At 41.7% G+C, this 19357-nt stretch overlaps 1 protein-coding gene across 1 annotated transcript in view; it reads right to left on the minus strand.

Moving 5' to 3' along the window:
- Positions 1-19357, minus strand: part of MBP (myelin basic protein) — a 115771-nt gene that overhangs the window by 83495 nt on the left and 12919 nt on the right. Inside the window, exon 2 of the mRNA XM_056854523.1 lies at positions 9406-9508. Coding sequence (XP_056710501.1) covers positions 9406-9508 — 103 coding nt within the window. The remainder of the gene's footprint in view (positions 1-9405; positions 9509-19357) is intronic.

Below are 19357 nucleotides of genomic sequence, written 5' to 3' on the forward strand. Positions count from 1 at the left end.
ATAATTGCCATTGTTAATTGACCCATCATGTCCCTGCCCTCCCCCGATTCTCACTGGTTGGCAGGTCATGCCTAGCAACTCTATTGTGGGCAGAGAACATCATCAAAGCCTACCATGTTGTTTGTCCCCAGTATTTGGTATGCAGAGTTATAACAGCTTTGCAAAAGAGACTCCACAGGAAAGTTATGACTAATAGCTATCGGTAGACTTATTGTCCATGAATTTGTCTAACCAACCTTTTTAAAAAAAAGCCATCTAAAGCTATCAGTGCAGCTTGAATAATGAATTCCATAGTGTTGTGTGAAAATGTATCATATAGTCCACAATGTACAGAGATCCCCATGACATCGTAACCAGCATCAATGACAAATGAAATAATAGCTTCAATACAGTCCTGGTTACATTCTCCCAAAACCGTTCTTGAGGAGCGGCCCACCTTTGGGAGACCTTAGAAGTGCTTTACATGATAGTATCCTATTTGGAACGTTGTGAATGACTTACATGACTGGGAGTGCTGCGTGTAAGCTATGGGCTACTGTGGCAAAATTTAGCACGTATATATTAGAAGTTATTTGGAACTGAAGAAGTCAGATGATGAGACGGATTGCTTCCAGAAGACTGTCTTCTTCTTCTTCCTCTGTTTGGCGTTTTCTGTGATGTGCTTTTTGTCTGAGTACTCTACAACATGCTTTAATCAACAGGACTATATAACATTACTTTCATTTTGGAATACTATTCCTTTTGATGTTTTTGTGATGTGTTGGTTATGATAGGATTGTATGCATTTATTTTTGGCTTGGAAACACAGTATTTTGATTTTGTGAATCTTTATTTGGTCTTTTCAGCGTTCATTATAGTATTAGTTGTAATTATTATTGCAACGACTAGACAGTTCATTCAGATATTGTTATTTATTGGACAGTGGCCTGCCTATGTTATTTTACACTGTAACCACCAATGGGAACAGCACCAGGAAATATTGCGGGAGAACGCAGTGTGCTGCGGAATCAGCAAAAAGATGATTAAATCTGTTAAGCAGAAAGTAGAGTGTATGAACATGGGAAAAATTTGGTTTCTGTGATAAGCTACTGTTTTTTTTTTTTTGCCATCAAGTCACAGGCAAGTTATGGCGACCCCGTAAGGTTTTCAAGGCAAGAGTCAAAGGTGGTTTGCCATCGCCTGCCTCGGTGTAGCAACCCTGGACTTCATTGGTGGTCTCCCATCCAACTACTGATCAGGGCCAACCCTGCTTAGCTTCCGAGGTCAGATGAGATTGGGCTAGCTTGGGCTACTGATACCGCACAAGAATCACAGTCAGGGTCTAAAGGCCAACCTATGTCGCACTCTTTAACAGATTCTGTTATCATGTGATAAGTTCTTGTGGTGTGTAATGGGAACTGTTTTCTCTTTGTGATATGGTACTCTGCACAAATGATATGCCACACAGTAGCAGCTGTCTGATGTCTCTCTAAAGCAGTTTCATTGTGGCAGTTGTAAAACATAAACCATCCCTAGGTATTAGATTCAGGCATTTGTTTTGGCACGGCTGAAATCTTGCTCAGATAACTTTGTCAGTTCAATATTATATGGAAAAATACCACAAACAAAATGAAATCTTGCTATTTCAGAGAGAACTGTTTAAAAGTTGTATTATCTCTGGTACATTTTCTGTTTTCACCTGGGCATTGTTTTATGCGAAAAACTGGATTCCAAAATGTGAAGTAACTACATAAGTACATCACGGTTTAAAAACGAATTGCTAAATTGGCTTCTTGAGGCTTCTACTTGCCAGTTCTTTCTTATAGCAAACACAGTGGACTGGAGGCAGCATAAATTCCATATAACTTTTACTGATGATTAATTTCATTGAAATAAATTGACCCTCACTTCAAACACCTTGAAATGGCAGGGCTGTTTAAAAATTCAGAAACCTAACCTGCATCCACCCATTGCTGGATATGGTGATATCCTTGCACTATAGCATTCATTTGCAACTGGGATTGTCTTGCCCACAAAGTAAAATACAACTGCAAGTGATCGTACTGAGAACACAATATCTGATGATTTGTGGATGCATTCCTAGGGTAATGATGTGTGGATGCCATCCTGGGGTTCTCCCTCCCCCCTTAGAAAACCAGTGACTGCAAACTCCTGGATTTCTGTGTTTTATTTCTTCTGCGTTATCAATAATCTTTTGCCAGAAAGATGCTTAATACAAATGGCAAATGGTGTTAAATGATCAGAAAGATGATAAATGATAGCGATCTGTATTCCGATCTCTCTCTCTCCCCCCCCCCAATTTATTTCCGGAAGCCAATTTAATTTGGAAGTAAATCTAAATGTGACTTTAAAGTAAGTATGTTTAGGACTAGACTGGAGCCGGTGTGGTGTAATGGTTTAAGTGCTGGGATAGGATCTGGGAGATTCAGGTTCAAATCCCTACTCTGCCATTAATGCTTGTTGGGTGACCAGTCAGACACATTTAGCTTAAAACTAACTTACACAGTTGTTGTCAGGATAAAATAGAGGGGAGGAGAGTGTTGTAAGCTGTTTTGGGTCTGCATTGGGGAGAAAGGTGGGGTATGAATGTAGTAAATAAAAAAATTATCCCTATGGCTGAATTCACACAACAAGGATTCTCGGTTTCATGTTTTTTATTTCTGGGAATGCAGAGGAAAAAGCAGCAGCAGCAGCAGCATTGGTTTTTATATGCCGACTTTCTCTACCGTTTAAGGAAGAATCAAGGGAGTTTGTCCACAGGTGATTTCGCTGGTAAAAAAAATGTATATGCCAGAAGAGAAGCAAGGGACGGACGGATGACTGCTTAGCATATTACTACCAGAAACTGAAGCAGCTTGAGAAGGGACCAGTGCTAAGCACTGTTACAACAGAGTGTCTTACACAGCCCTTGGTGAACTGTGCATTTAGAAAACCCAATAAATCAGGCATTTCACTGGAGCTGTAAAAGGGCCAAGTGAAGCGTTGGGAAGGCACTGGAACATGAGCCTCCCCTGAATGCTGCTGAAATAAAGGAGAGCATTATCAAGGATCCACTGTGATATATGCAAGGCTTGTGAGGGGCTGCCGTCTTGTCACCACCAGGACGTTTCTACACAAGTGCCAGTGTACGGAGGCTGAAAATACTAGTTCTTTTCACTTTTCTTATGCTTATTTGAAATTAAGACACCCCCCGAGTATTTCTACTGTAAGTCTTGTCAGTCCTTAAAGACACCCTCCATGCGCCGATTAAACAGAACACTAGCTCAGGTTCTCTTATAGTAGCTACTGCAGGTTAATACACCGTATTGTAACTTTGAACTGTTCCTTTTTTTACAAATAAAACCTATTGCTAGGGTTGCCAGGTCCCTCTTTGCCACTGGCAGAGCCTGAGGAGGGTGGGGTTTGGAGAGGGACTTCAATGCCATAGAGTCTAGTGGCCAAAGCGGCCATTTTCTCCAGGTGAACTGATCTGTATCGGCTGGAGATAAGTTGTGATAGCAGGCGATCTCCAGCTAGTACCTGGAGGTTGGCAACCCTATAGGCATGGTATGGGAAGGGGGGCAAGGTATAAGCTGGCACTCATCAGATCTTGGAAGCTATGTAAGGCACTGTGAGATGTCTGGCAAAGCAACACATTATACAGGCATGGGAGCATCACTATAAGTTGAGCAGCCATTACAATGCTTGGAAATTCTGTCTCTAATAAAATTCAGGGATTTTTTCCCCCTCTTCTGTATGAAATTTGGCATACAGAGTCAATCTCATTAGGAGTGTAATAATGCCAAATTGGGGGGGGGGTCGACTGCTAAATGGCAGAGTTACAACAATCACAGAATGCAGTTTTTCTAACATTGGCAGCGTTCAGTGTTAGGGAAACGTTACCATCAACATCGCTGTTGTTTAAATGGTGTCCAAAATTCAGGTTTGTTATACTAGTCATGCCTTTGCTGATTTGATTCGATGAAAACGGTTTGAGTATTAAAGGAGTTACAGGGTAGAGAGGTTTCCATTGTGGTTTCTTATATAAACCAGTGTGTAGTAGCTGAATCTGTCCTTTGAAGAAGAATAATATTTGGTTTTTATATGCCGGCTTTCTCTACCTTTTAAAGAGAATCAAACCGGCTTACAATCTCATTCCCTTCCTCTCCCCAAATCAGACACCTTGTGAGGTAGGTGGGGCTGACAGAGCTCTAAGAGAACTGTGACTGAGAAGGAGTGGGGAAACCAACCCAATTCACCAGATTAGAGTTCGCCACTCATTTGGAAGAGCGGGGAATCAAACTCGGTTCTCCAGATTAGAGTCCACCGCTCTTAACCACTACACCACACTGGCTCTGAAGGAGGAGACAACTTGATGGCACTTATGTACATATGTTGGTTACAGTTTCCATTTTTGTTTTGGGACATGGGTTAATTGGTAATTGGTTAAAGATCCCTAGATCCTAGGGGGAAAAAATTAAGCTTTTTGCTACTTCACTTCTCCTGAATTTCTACATCTTATTCTGCATGACACCTATCCCAAATCCTGATTAGCTGCATCAGGTCCGTTATATAGAAGGTCAAGGTGTTCAGAAAGTTGGCATTTAATTTCTGTACTTTCGTGCTTGTATCATGCAGCTGTTCTGAAATCTAGGTATAAAGGACTTCAAATTAGCTAGTGATAACAAGACCTGGATAGCCCAGGCTATATAAATATACAATATATAAATCTCTCTCTTTCTCTTTTCCTTATATATATAAATAAATTCAACTTTATTAGTATTACAGACTAAATCAATTTCCAACAATCCGGGAACATTTTTTAAAAAGCATAATAAAAGCCCTATCATACATTTTTAAAGGGGAGACATCACAAGATGGATCGACATAAGTCTAACTTGTCTCCTACTACTGAGCTAGGCATTCACATTGCTACAAAATCACAGGGGGACAAAACCCCATCTAATCCAGCACTTTGGCACAAGGCAACATGAGTTGTCCCAAGGACTCAGCTGCCACCGCAACAAGCTGCCACCTACAGGAACTCTACACAAAAGTAACGCCTATGATTTGTTTATAGCTTGAAATGTCAAGTTCTCTTCCTGTCAGTGGTGTTGGTTCTTGGCTGCATAGATTATTAGTCTCAAACAAATGGCAAACACTGCAAATATTGTTCTAGCAAACCATTTATAAACATGTATGTCTATCCATACATGCATAAATGCATATTTATACCCTGTCTTTCTCAAAAATTCACAGCTGTTGACAAATGTCATGTGTGGTAATATATACAATAAAATCACCAGAAACAGACATCGACATCAGGTAAACACCACCAACCAATTCATTTCAGTTGAATCTCCTGGCAGCCCTCAGCCAAATGTCAAAGCCGCCTCATCACAGAACTCAATATTTATATTTAATGACACAGACGCAATCTTGCACAGGAGCCACGCATAAATCCCATCCACCTGATACAGCACAGGAGAGCCATGCAAAATAACGTTAGCCACTTAAATTGCCCGGCCTTTACAGCACGCCCTTCCTGGTCAGCAAAGGACACTTAAAATAGTAAAAAAAATGATAATATGGAGAATATGGAGAGTGATACAGAACTAAAGGAAAGAATACGAGCTAGAATTGAGGACAAACTGTATAGTAGATTGCAGTGGGTGATTGTGCTTATTCATAATAATAATTACATCTAGCCAATCAAGCCAATTTACTTTCAGTGATACTCGACCTTCTCCCCAACAGAATCTGCTGCATGTTTACATGGAAGTCAGCACAGAAATGCGCAGTGCAACAGTTACCACCTGGCAGGTCAAAGTTCAAATCCCCATCCTCCTTGCCGGCTGAACTCTGATCAATCACACACTCTCAGCCTAACAAACAACACAGGATTGTAGTGAGAACAAAAATGGGGGAAGTCTCCGTGTTTCCTCGCCAGAGCGAGCGCTGTGCCAGCTTGCCACCGTTTGGCATTAATTCTGGGGCTTGTCCTCAAGGAGCCATTATGCTTGCAAATTGACGGCACACGCTGCTCGGCAACACACCACTGTGAACGGCAATGACCTCCCGGCCTTCACCCCCTGCTCAGCGATTCCGTAATGCCTACCAATGAAAGAAATCAATCAGGCAAGTTGTTGCTGCTTTCATTCAGCCTCTCTTTCCTCGTCTTCTCATTCCTACAGAATGGCAGAGAGGATATAAGCTGTCATGCACGACATGAAGGAGGCACTTCGAAACTCTGCACTTTCTGCTGTTAAAGCAGCACACCTAGCTTCCTCCCGGGTCATTTTTAGATGCACTGCGATCAACGACGGTAGTTGTTCAGCGAATGTTGAACTTTTCTTTTAAAATATGTGGGCAGCCTGGTCAACAAATCCAGAAATAGAGCCTGGCTTGTTCTTGTCCACACACACACACATATTATCATGGGCTGACGTCCGCAGAGCAAGGAACTATGAAGGTACGTCTATGTTACCTACATTTTTACCAGCCTAGCTTTCTATCTATGCAAGTTATTAGGGCACACTCTTAATTGTGTGTGTGTGTGTGTGTGTGTAAAGTGCTGTCAAGTCACAGCCAACTTTATGGGGTTTTCAAGGCAAGAGACTAACAGAGGTGGTTTGCCAGTGCCTTCCTCTGCATAGCAACCCTGGACTTCCTTGGTGGTCTCCCATCCAAATACCAACCAGGGCTAACCCTGCTTAGCTTCCGAGATCTGACAAGATCGGGCTATACCATGCTGCCTTTCCTCCCACACTCTTAATTACAAAAAGGGAAAAGAAGAACTATTTCTTCCAAGAATGGTTGCTTAAAGGCAATTTTCTACCACGCTCCAGATGGGTCTGGCAAGCAGCTACTTAAAGAAAACTGCATTTGAATTTCATAATTTTATCTGTCAGTAGATTTTATTTCTATCCTCTTGTTATCTGTCCTCTAGGTTATCTATTAAGCTTAGGGAGCTCACTGGCAAGCACTGTAATAGAAAATTTGCTTGGCAGGCCAATATAATGTCTGGATTTGGACTCAAAGCAGTTTATCGAGCCTTATTAATTTAGTTAGCTTGCTCTGGAATCTATCTGCTGTGGCTGAAGGGAGGTACAATGGAAAGAAATGCATTTCACTGCTCGTTGCCAGCAAGAGATTTTTAAGCATCGAAATCACAACCTCGTACATAGAAAACATGATGAGATTCCCTCGTTCTTCCTTAACCTAATTTGCTTGTCGGTGCCGAGCAGCATGTTGCGCCGGTGCGCTTCAGAAATGAGCGCTCGCAACCGCGAGCCTTTCTCACTTATTTGATTGGTTTAATGAGCCGTGCTGGCAGCAGCTTTAGTCCAGGAAGCTGTGGCTGCCTCAGTGGGGATGCGGGGAAGCTGCATTCCAACAGGGGAGCTTTTCGTACCGCTAAGGGCTTTGCTGATAATTAACGTGTTCGATTGCCTCTGGCAACACATGGGAATTAGGTTTGCATTGCTGTGGCACTCCTGTTAACAAGGTGACAGCCGTCAGGTAATGTACATTGTCAGCGCCCAGGCTGTAAGCCGAAAGCATTTATCGGAGAGGAATTCCATCAGTATAAATGAACGTTATTATAAAAGGGCATTTCGATTCACTGTTACATCATCATCCCATAGATGATAAGACCCAAGAAGAGCTTAGAGCTCTCTGCATATTATTACTGCAGGCCAAGAATCGTCTACAAAAGAAGACAGTCAACACAGACACACATACGTTGATTTCACAATTTGCTAGCTCAGTGAACCTTGGCAAAAAGAAATTTTGGACTCAAGGATGCCAATACCTATGAGCCTCTATCAGTATTAGGCCCACAGAAGCTCCCTTGCTCTTTCTCTAAATTGGCTAAAGAAGGCTAAACCCCAAAGCTTCTGGTTGCTAGGCTTACTTACATCTGGAATCACCAGATGTAAGGCTCCGCAGGTAGCTGATCTCATTGTGCTACCAGATAAGGTTGTTTTAAGTATCCATAGGTCCAACACATCACGTGGGCAAGGGACATCACGTGACCCTGTGGACTGCCAGGGCTCCCCCAGCTTTGCCTGGTGGCAGAGGCAGGGGCACAGCTGGGTCTTTCCCCCTGGGCCCATGTACAAAGGTGGGGCCTGTGAGAGATGTTATGGAACCAGCTTCTACCCTCTCTCCACCAGGTTTTGAGAGAGGGCAGCCATCCCGATGTTCTCGTCCTGCATCTGGGCGAGAATGACCTGGTGCGGTCAAACGGATTGGCTTTGACCTGGAGGATCCTCAAGGATTTAGTTAGGATTAAAGTTCTTTACCACGGGACTATACTGGCATGGTCAGATTTCTTGCAGAGAAATGTGGGAAGGGGTGCCTGCAAACCAGCCCTCATTGAGTGGGTGAGGGCAAAGGTAAACAAGGCTGCTCCCATGGCAGCCCAGGAATGAACTGGGGCTTGTATACCCCCACTCCATCAAGAACAGGGTTGCACTTACCTGTAACCGTTGTTCATCGAGTGGTCTTCTGTGCCGGCAGACATGGGACTGTGCAGACATGCAGGCCTGCCGCAGAGGGCTTACTAGAAAGCTCTTCTCTTCTAGGACTTTCTAAAGCACTCGGTGAGCTCCCCCTCCCCTGTCAGGCTGGCCTTTCCCACCTAAACTGGCATGTGACCGGGGAAGGCAGAGCGCTCCTTCCTCTCATTTGGTGTGGTAAATGTATGAGGAATGCAGAACAAATGCTCCTTTCCACAACTTCCCTTCCAAAGCACCTTCCACCTACTACTGTTCCCCTAACTGAGGCACTTCCAACACTGGAGCTCCTTGCAAAGAAAAGTTCATCATCGAGAAAATGTATAAAAGAAGTAAACTAGGATTATGGGTGTGTGTGTGTGCATTTCTCATTTGCATCTGTAAAATTCAGAATCCAACCCTTCCTTCCCACATGACTGGGAAGATCCAAACATGAAAAAAGTTTGCATTCCCCAGTGCAGTAACGAATGTAAGAAAGTGACAGAAAATCCTTTGGAGTGGTGTCTAGCTCCAGGGAGCCATTGTAGTTCAGTATGTGAGCTCAGAATCTTTAGTACTGTAAAACCGACATAGATTTAGGGGTGCCAGGACACTTGTCCCTGTACCCTGAGCTCCTGCTGCTGCTTGATGGAGCAACACTATGACATCGCTTCTGGTTGTGTACCTGGAAGGGATGTCACAGCACTGCACAAAGCTCTAGGAATTCCCCAAATCTCTATGGTAAAAATGATGTGACGTCATTTCTAGGTATGCAAGAGAAACTGAGGTAATGGCATTGTGTGATGTTGGTTTGCAGAGTCTCTGCCTCCCTCCACCCCCATCCTCCTGGAAGTTGTCAACTATGGGACCAGAAAAAGAAGTGTGAGTAAGATATAAAGCAAAGTCTCTGGTTGTTAAAATTACATACCAAATACTTCGTTGTCTTCTGAAGATTGCTGGGTTAGCCTCACTGCTTTGGGACTCTCTTTATTTTCCACTTCTTCCACTTCTTCCACTTGTGCTTCAGCGTTCTGAAATGATACATTGCACAATTTGTTGAAGGAAGTATCTTGCAAGAAGTGCTTGTTCATTAGCAAAGATATCAGTTCAGGCAATGCTTAATTTCTACAGAGACTGCAATCAGGAAGTCATCATTTGGCCCTTAATCCTAGGTATGTGGAATGTGTGAAATGTGCACATGTTCATATTATTTCTTCACTTGTGTTGGTGTGGGCTTGTCTCTGAAAACTGGCCCTGAAGTTAAGTTCAAAGGTTCCTGGCTCATATTTAGAAGAAGAAGAAGAGTTGGTTTTTGTATAATGATTTTCTCTGCTTTTAAGGAGTCTCAAACCAGTTTACAATCGCCTTCCCTTCCTCTCCCCACAACAAACACCATTGTGAGGTAGATGGGGCTGAGAGATTTCGGAGAGAACTGTGACTAGCCCAAGGTCATCCAGCAGGCTTCATGTGCAGGAGTGGGGAAACAAACCCAGTTCACCAGATTAGAGTCCACCACCCTTAACCACTACACCACGCTGGCTCTCTCCTTTAAACACAGAAGCTACTGAAGCAAGAGGAAAGGAATTATTGATGGAGTCATGATTAGCACAACCTCTCAATTCATGCTCTAATTCACATCGTGAAAACAGAAACAAAAGGTACTGGACAATATGAAGAGCCAGTGTGGACCATGAAGCAGCATGTGAGATATGGAAAGTTGGTTTAAATCCTAACCACTTGGCAATGCCTGCAATTTCTACCTCAGCCCTCCACAACTTGTGATGCACTAAGATAAATGCAAATTTGCAGCCATGAATAGTTGTCCCCTAGGAAATTCATAAGGGTTATGAAATCTATTTCTGTCCCCTAGGAAATTCATAAGGGTTATGAAATCTATTTCTGTTTCCTGGTTGGGACTGAAAACATAGTGGGATTATTAAGAACCTGACTTATGGGCTTTGCTCAACTTGATGGCTCATGTGTAACACAGGCCGTCAAATGCCCTCCCCCCACCACACACACACTTCTTTCCCTCCACCATTCCCTTACCTTGTTCTAAAAAAGAAACAGAGGAATTTCTGATATTGAGTCCAAAAAGCTTTGGACTTCTGGTAGAGCGCTGGCCCAAGCACCATGTCTCTTGGGGATCTCCCCGAGCGAACGTTCAAACTGGGGTGCAATAAGGCACTCCACCCCAGTGCTAAATAGCAGACTGGGAAGCAGGATCACCCCTGCATGCCGCAAAGAGCGGTTTGACTCCCATATTCACTGAGAGAGTTTCAAGCCTCTCAGAGGAGTGGATGCTGTCCCGCCGGCAACTGAGGGGATTTCCATCGCCATGAACGTCTCTTTGGCTTCAAGCTTTGACCTCATCTATCAACACTTAAATAATATTTTTTTTTAATGGAAACCGCATCTTCCAAAATCTGAGTAAATTACAAGAACTCTCTTGTTTTTACCTTGAATTTGAAGTTTTGAAAGACCGGGAAAATCACCTATGCAATCCGCGCTTCTCCGCCCAAAAAATAAGTGACTTTGGAATTAAAAAGATACTAGATAAACTGGCAGGAGCTCTATCTATTTGATCTGTACTTAAGATACAATGAACGGGACTTTTGAAAGACATTAAAACTACAATCAGATCCTGAGACATCGAAAGGTGTGGGAGTAAACAAGAAAAATACCTTTGGGTCTTTCCGGCTTGAGAAGGTCCCCCAGCCATGTTTTCACTGGAATAATCTATCTCGGAGCACTGGAAGATTCCAAGGAAATATACTCGCTGCTTTTCAACGCACCCTATAACTAAGACCCAGTACCACCGAGATCGGAGAGGACAGACTAAATCGTTGGACCGGAAGAGCATTTCCCTCGTGCAACTACAAAATATCTCTTATAACCCAGGATCATAGAGAGGAAACGACAGAAGGTCCGCGAACCAACAACATCCTGTCTACTTCCTACTCCACTGTCGAGATAGAGCGTCACTAAAACTTGATGGTTTGTTGAAACTTTAAGTTACATTTTCATTATAACTGGAAAAATTTTAACTGATTAAAGTTGGCGGAAATACAAAATAAACAGAACTAGGACCTGCCATTTCATTCGAAAGACAAACGTTAAGGATATAAGTTTTGACTTTGTTAAAGATTGGATTTTTAAGCATCACTTCTCTTGTAACATCAACATTTCTGGAACCCTTTTAAAAAAACAAATATGGATGAGATGGGGAAAAATACAGGGAATGCTAGCAAAACAACAGGATCTGATAAGTAAACAACAAGAAAAAAATGTCACATCAATTGACTCAATTAACTGGCATGTTAACCATGTTAACCAATTCCAACCAATCTATTAACCAAAAACTGGACATTCTGACAAGTGACATGAAAAACATAAAATCACAAGTGACTATAATGAAAACGGATATGGGACAAATGGATTTATCAATAAAAAAGACAGCTGAAGAATAGAAATAAAGAAAAATCTGGAAACTCAAGAACAACAAATTAAAGCTATGCACTCCCAAGAAGAGATCATCAAAGACCAACTGGCTATGATGGAGATGAAAGTAAGAGAATCTAATATTCGCCTTCGCAATTTGCCGGAAGAACTAGGTGATACCAGAGAATCAATTATAAAATCATTGGCTGATCTAACTCAGATAAGTGAACAAGAGCTGAACTACGCAATAAATAGAATATACAGAATCCCTTTACCATCCAGATTGGAAAAATTGAAGACCAGAGATGTTAAGATCTCCTTCTATGACAATAGGTTGAAAGACATGATCATGCAGATCTTTTACGACAATCCTTTGTCAATGAAGGGAAACCTATTGATAATACTCAAGGATATCCCTCAACATTTGATGATGAAGAGAAACATGTATAAAGAGTTCACTGTGATACTGAAGAGGAATGGAATAAGATTTCCCTGGATATTTCCACAGGGACTTATTCTTACCTACAAAGGGGTCAGAATTACCGTCATTTCACTGGAAGACACTGAAAAATTCCTGAAATGTTATGAACAAGATCTGATCAACACTATTCCAGAGCAGAAGCAAGAACAAGAAGAAGGGAAAGAAGCTCCATCTTTGAAACTTGGGCAAAAAGGAACAGACATAAGAAACTCTAGAAGTGGTGGAAAAACTAAAACTCATAGCAAGAACAAATCCAAAAGACATTGTACAACCTATGGGTGAAAGAGAGACTCGAGAGCTTACTATGGAATTTAATAATAACCAACAAACTTTGGTTATTATTGATCTAATCCTTTTACTTTAATGATAATTTTCAAAAATAACCTTTCTACTATTATTTTAAGTTAAAAGATAATACGTAACTGTTATATCTATTATAGTGATAGAAAACAGAATTGAAATTACAGTTTGGAATATCCTAGTAGGATTAGAATTTTAAATACAAAAGAGTGTATAAATTTATAGCAAGACGAAGGAAGATGAAGGGGAAGTCTTTTTATTACATTATATTTTCTTAATGGTGAAAGAGCTTTTTGACAATATTGTTAAATTTCTCCTTACGCTACCTATTCATAAAATGTATATGTTGTTGAAAAGTATTCCTTTACAGTATAATATTTTGAAAAATTAAAAATATATATAAAAAAACAGAGTCCAAAAAGCTTTCATACAACAAATGAAGGCTTCTTGCTTGGCAATTCTACGTGAGGAAGATAATGGTTGAGGAGGACTGGCTCTTCCTCACAACAGACCAATACTCATTTGATTAGTTAACATGATTTTCAGCTAAAGATTTCTGGATTAAAGAAGCAGACAAAATGAATCGCAAGGCCTCTGATGTATGATTTGAGGACAGACAGCTGGAAGGAAATGGTGAAATAGGGAATATCAGAGATCTTAATACTGAGCGATACCTAGGAATGCAGAATTCCTGTACTATACTTGTATAGTGCCCCCTACCCTGGATTTTCTCATTCAATGTACAGAATTCCATAAGCATCTGGAGGTAAGACCTTCACTGATCCACCTACCCACTTATTTTTTTGCTGCCAAGTCACTTCTGTCTTATGGAGACCCGTGGTGGGGTTTTCAAGGCAAGAAACGGGAAGGGTGGTTTGCCATTGCCTGCCGCCGCATCACAACTCTGGTATTCCTTGGAGGTCTCCCATCCAAACACTAGCCAGGGCTAACCCTGCTTAGCTTCTGAAATCTGACGAGATCAGGCTATCTTGGGTTATTCAGGTCAGGGTACCTACCCATTACTGCCCAGCAAATGAAGAACAGAGTGAGGTCAATATGAATCATGTTTTCTGGGTGATGCCTATCTCTCACATTTTTAATCCTACCTTTTCTTGGAAGGCCTCATGGGATTTCCACGACTCTCTCCTTCACCATGTTGTCCTCACAACCGATCTGTGAGGTAGGTTAGTCTGAGTAGAGTGACTGGTTCAGGGTCGTACATTGAAGGTACAATCCTAGGCAGGTCTACTCAGAAGTAAGTCCCATTTTATCTAACTGGTCTTACTTCCATGGAAGTGTATTTAGGATTGCAGTCTGAGTTTTACGGCTGACTGCAGATCTGAACCTATACCACATTGGTTCTCAGATGCATACCATTTGCCAATGTCTCTTGTGTACAATGCCATGCTTGTTTGCTTGCTCCATAATTTAGTTTTGTGTTAAACAGGATAACTTAAGGATAGTGGGTTCCTTGTGGGGGTGGTCTTAAACTCATGCACTCTGATCTTCAACCCCAAGTAAATGCTGATGTACTTCTAATGCACATCAATAGGGAGATTGTTCTGTGGACACATGGAAAGAATGCTCTACTGAAGTATAACAGAAAATTATGTTCTTTGTCTAGTGAGGAACAAATGCTCTAAGCATTTTCTATTAAAGAGAAGGAATGGTAAACCTAGCTCTAATCCAATTGTTTGATTCTCATTCTGTGTGTCCCAAAACGCCCTTCAACCCATTGCTCATAAAGTAATGAAAAAAAAAGAGAGAGCATATTCTTTTCAGACTCAGCCAAGCTGGAGAGATTCATAACCTTCTTATTGTATGTATTAATGCACAGTCTGCAGAAATCAATGCTACCGGTATGGTACCTCTATTTCCACTAAAGTTTTGTTAACACATTTTTTTTATTCTAGCTGCAAAATATCTCTGGGATGATGTCCAAATGCATTTACGAACCTGGTTAAATTGGTTGCAACTTTGCCAACTGTATAAAATCTCCCAATTATAGTGATTTAATGCCTAAGCCTTTCTTATTTTATGATTTAAGAATGAAAGCAAGCAATTTTTTGAACTAAACAGACATTTTGCTTTCTTTGTTTGGTGGCATGCATCCCATGAGGTTGTTCCTATCACAGGACAGCAGTTCCATTTGCGGAAGAGGAGGCACCAATTTCCACTGATTTCCCCCTTCTACTGTAGACCCTTAATTAGCACATTATGCTGTCCCTGATGATCATCCAGGAAGACTGTTTGGTAGGACTCAGTGGGCTGCGGCAGAACAGGGAAGCAGGAAAGATCGGCTTTACTAAATCCGCAGAGAGCTGGATACAAGCCAATAAATCAAAGACGGGATTAGAACTGTAGCAGAATGGATTGGTCTGAGGAGGCATGTCTACAATGGAACAGGATTGTACACATGAACACATGAAGCTGCCTTATACTGAATCAGACCCTTGGTCCATCCAAGTCAGTACTGTCTACTCAGACAGGCAGCGGCTCTCCAGGATCTCAGGCAGAGGTGTTTCACATCACCTACCTGCCTAATCCCTTTAACTGGAGATGCAAGTAATGAACCTGGGACTTCCTGCAGGCCAAGCAGATCTCTACCGCTGAGCCACAGCCCCTCTCCATTGTAGTATACTGCAATGATTATTCTAGGTATTATCCTACTTTTACTGCATTGTTCTCTACCTTTGTAATTCCACTTACTACACTGTTCCCTGGAACAACACTGTTTTATTAATCTGCTGGAGAACTGGAAGTGTAGGAGCCCAGCCAAGTTCTTCTGGAGGGTTGTTCCAGACACATGGGACAGCCATGAAAAAGGTTCGAGTCCTGCCTGTTTCCAAATACAGGTTGAGTATCCCTTATCCGGACTGCTTGGGACCAGACGTGGTCCATATTTTGGATCTTTCCTTACAGTGGAATATTTTTGAATTTTTACATATACATCTTGGGGATGGGACCCACATTCATTTATGTTTTCTATACACTTTATACACATAGCCTGAATGTAATTTTAAACATTTTATTTTTAAATAATTTTGAGTACATTGAACTATCAGAAAGCAAAGGTATAACTATCTCATCAGAATATCTGTATCAGCTGTTAAACAAGAGAAATAACAAACTAACATCGGCAGGCTTTCAGTCTCCACCTACGATGCCGTATGTGTGTGTGAAGTGCCTTCAAGTCACAGCTGACTTATGGCGACCCCTTTTGGGGTTTTCATGGCAAGAGACTAACAGAGGTGGTTTGCCAGTGCCTTCCTCTGCACAGCAACCCTGGTATTCCTTGGTGGTCTCCCATCCAAATACTAACCAGGGCTGACCCTGCTTAGCTTCTGAGATCTGATGAGATCAGGCTAGCCTGGGCCATCCAGGTCAGGGCACACGATGCCATATACAATGCATTTAATTTTTTTAGGTGAGAGGGAAAACTGAAATCAGGCATCACGGATCTGCCTGAATGCCGTGTTCAAGGGTCCAGTTTTCTGATCAGTCTGGATATGGGATATCCAGATAAGGGTTATTCTATCTGTATATCCTAGGAGCCACGTGGTGCAGAATGTGTTGTGTGAGGAAATACTTCCTTTTATCTGTCTCGAATTTCTCACCCTCCAGCTTCAGCAGATGACGCCACATTCTAGTATTATGAGGGAGAAAAGCTTCTCCCTGTCCACTCTCTCCATACCATGCATAATTTTATAGACCTCTATCATGTCTCCCCTTAACCGCCTTCTTTCCAAGCTAAACAGCCCTTCTTGTTAGTTGCCTGTGTTTGCAACGTCCCCCTCTGGGGAGGGGGCGGATTTAACCCCCCTTTTAAGTTTTCTATCAATCCACATGGAGGTCAGATTCAGTGTTAGACATAAGACATGGGTTCCAGATTTCTTTCAATACTGCTCTAGCCCTCAAGCAACTAATCAGATACACACAAATCCTGAAATACGAATGGGCAAGGAGAAAATTTCCTAAATAGAAGATTCCTTTAAGGAATGCAAGAAGGTTTCACTTCAACACTGAAATGTGAACCTATCTTATTAAAGTCCTAAGGCCATAAACCTGTACATTCCAGAGACAAGAATGTTTGAACGGCTGCAAGATATAAACATCTGCTCAGAGTTTCTTGAAGATTTTCTTTTACAGATCAACAACAACAAAAAAAAATCTAAAACGCTTCCTCCAGATTGTTACTAAGAAGTTGATAGTACAGAATAACAGAAACTCAGTTATGATGGGGTGACAGTGAAGGAGATTTCCAGAGTAGTGTGCATGCATGTATGATCAAGATTACAAGAGGACATTTCACACGATTTAAAAAACCCTACAGCATTCATTTCTGTTTAATTATTCATTTAATAAATCTGCTTTGGTCACATCATGAGATGATAGGATGTTTTGGTGGTCATTAATTAAGAGGGTCACCTTAAGTTGGAAACAACTCGATGGCACACACACACACACACACACACAATAAATCTGCATTCACACAGGATTACAAGAGTCTTACCCACAGAGGATTCATTTCAGGCTTGTCTCTTGAATAGCTGAATTGCTCAATACCCAAGTACCCTCTGCCCTAATACTTCAATCAAAACTCTTTAGTGATTCAAAATGAAATTTCAGTTAAGTTAAAATTGATTTTTTAAAAAAAAAGATAAATGAAATGGCATATTTCCTCATAAGGGTGAGACTAGAATAACTCATTTGGAGAAATGATTGAAAAAGGTGCCAAGCAAAGTGAGCTTGTGTATAAGAGGTCAAGTCTGCTTGCTATAAATTGTGCTAGCTTCAAGTGGCTCCTGCTTACTCAGTTGGAAATAGGGGATAAGGCATAGCGAGATATTTTAAATTATGGAGCAGCAGGAATATTTTTGGAGGTGTACTCACTTCCTCTTTCTTGGAGTCATAATCAGGTTTCATGGAAAAAACCCATCTAAATTCATCCAAGGACGCAAAGTAGAATAGGGATAATACATTTATTTCATGAAATCTAGATGGTTCAAAGTCAGCTATACTTAATGTCTAATTCTCTACCGGGTTAAGGTGAACTTAACCAGCCAGAAAACAGTATGCTTAACTGCCACTGAAATCTGTGAAGCTTCAAAGCACACTTTGATACTTAGCCATATCCTGCATTGCAGCTAGTATTGTTTACTAGTTATCCTCTTGTTCATCAAGCTTGCCAGCAGGAGAAGACTTATCTGATGACCCATGTCCCTCTTCTTCATTTGCTGTTGCTATGCTTGCTGGTGACAGTGAGTTGGCTAAAGAGGCTGAGGTTGGCTGAGGAGGTCTTCCTTCCTTCCCCGATTACACCCCTTCAGCAAGCTACTGTCTCTACATTGTGAATACAGAGATCTGACACCCATCTAACTCCACAGATGTAGCTTGTCAAAGACCATGAAAAAGGAGACGGGAGAATATGGACATTCTCTGTGCTCTGTAAGGTTGTGACTGGAACATTTTAGACTGCGCATGTAGAAATTACAGTCACAATATTCTCACACAGAGAAGAGTAATTTAGAAAGCCTAATAAAATCTTACAGAATAAAATTCTCTATGCAGTAGGGCATGACAAGTGTGACTGAAAAAAACCCAGCATATTAAATATATTTGAAGAGAAAGAACATGTTTGGAGGAGTAGATTTCCTAAAGGCATCAATTGCAAGTGCTTGATAGTTAATCAATGAGAGTACTGAAGAGACTTCTCTGACACAAAGAATAAATGCAGAGGTCCCTGTTAATAATTCGGGCACATAAAAGGAAAACTGATGACCAGAAAATATTTTACTAGCTGGTTATTGGTTTTTTAAAAAGCTTTTGTTTCTTAATGTGACAGAATTTCAGACCCCAACATCGTTGGGCCTGCTCTGGTTAGACCTCACCTAGCACATTGTGTCCAGTTCTGGGCACAGCAATTTAAAAAAGATGTAGAGAAGCTAGAACATGTCCAGAGGAAGGCAACAAAGAGGGTGAGGGGTCTGGAAACCAAGTCCTATGAGGAAAGGTTGAAGGAACTGGTATGAGAGGTGATATGATAACCATCTTCAAGACTGAGCGGGAATATGATAACCATCTTCAAGTACTTGAAGGGCTGTCATATAGAGGATGGTGCAGAGTTGTTTTCTGTTGCTCCAGAAGGTTGGACCAGAACCAACGGGTTGAAATTAAATCAAAAAGAGTTTCCGTCTAGACATTAGGAAGAATTTTCTAACAGTTAGAGCGGTTCCTTGGTGGAACAGGCTTCCTTGGGAGGTGGTAGGCTCTCCTTCTCTGGAGGTTTTTAAGAAGAGTTTAGATAACCATCTGTCAGCAATGCTGATTCTATTACCTTAAGCAGATGATGAAAAGGAGGGCATCTTGGCCATCTTCTGGGCATGGAGTAGGGGTCACTGGGTGTGTGTGGGGTGGGGGGAGGTAGTTGCGAATTTCCTGCACTGTGCGGGGGGTTGGACTAGATGACCCTTGTGGTCCCTGTTTCTAGGATTCTACTACATTATCAAACATTTATAAAGCCAGGGTTGACAAAGCATCTCTCTGATCCTCTGCAACGAAGTGTGGATAGATAAATGCAGCAGCCAGAGCTGGCCTACCACCAGAAGACAGCTCTCCACTTACCTATTGCATTAAAGCATCACAGCATGTTGGTGTG

The sequence above is a fragment of the Euleptes europaea genome, chromosome 8 (genome assembly GCF_029931775.1).
Source record: "Euleptes europaea isolate rEulEur1 chromosome 8, rEulEur1.hap1, whole genome shotgun sequence".
In the NCBI taxonomy this organism is placed as follows: domain Eukaryota; kingdom Metazoa; phylum Chordata; class Lepidosauria; order Squamata; family Sphaerodactylidae; genus Euleptes; species Euleptes europaea.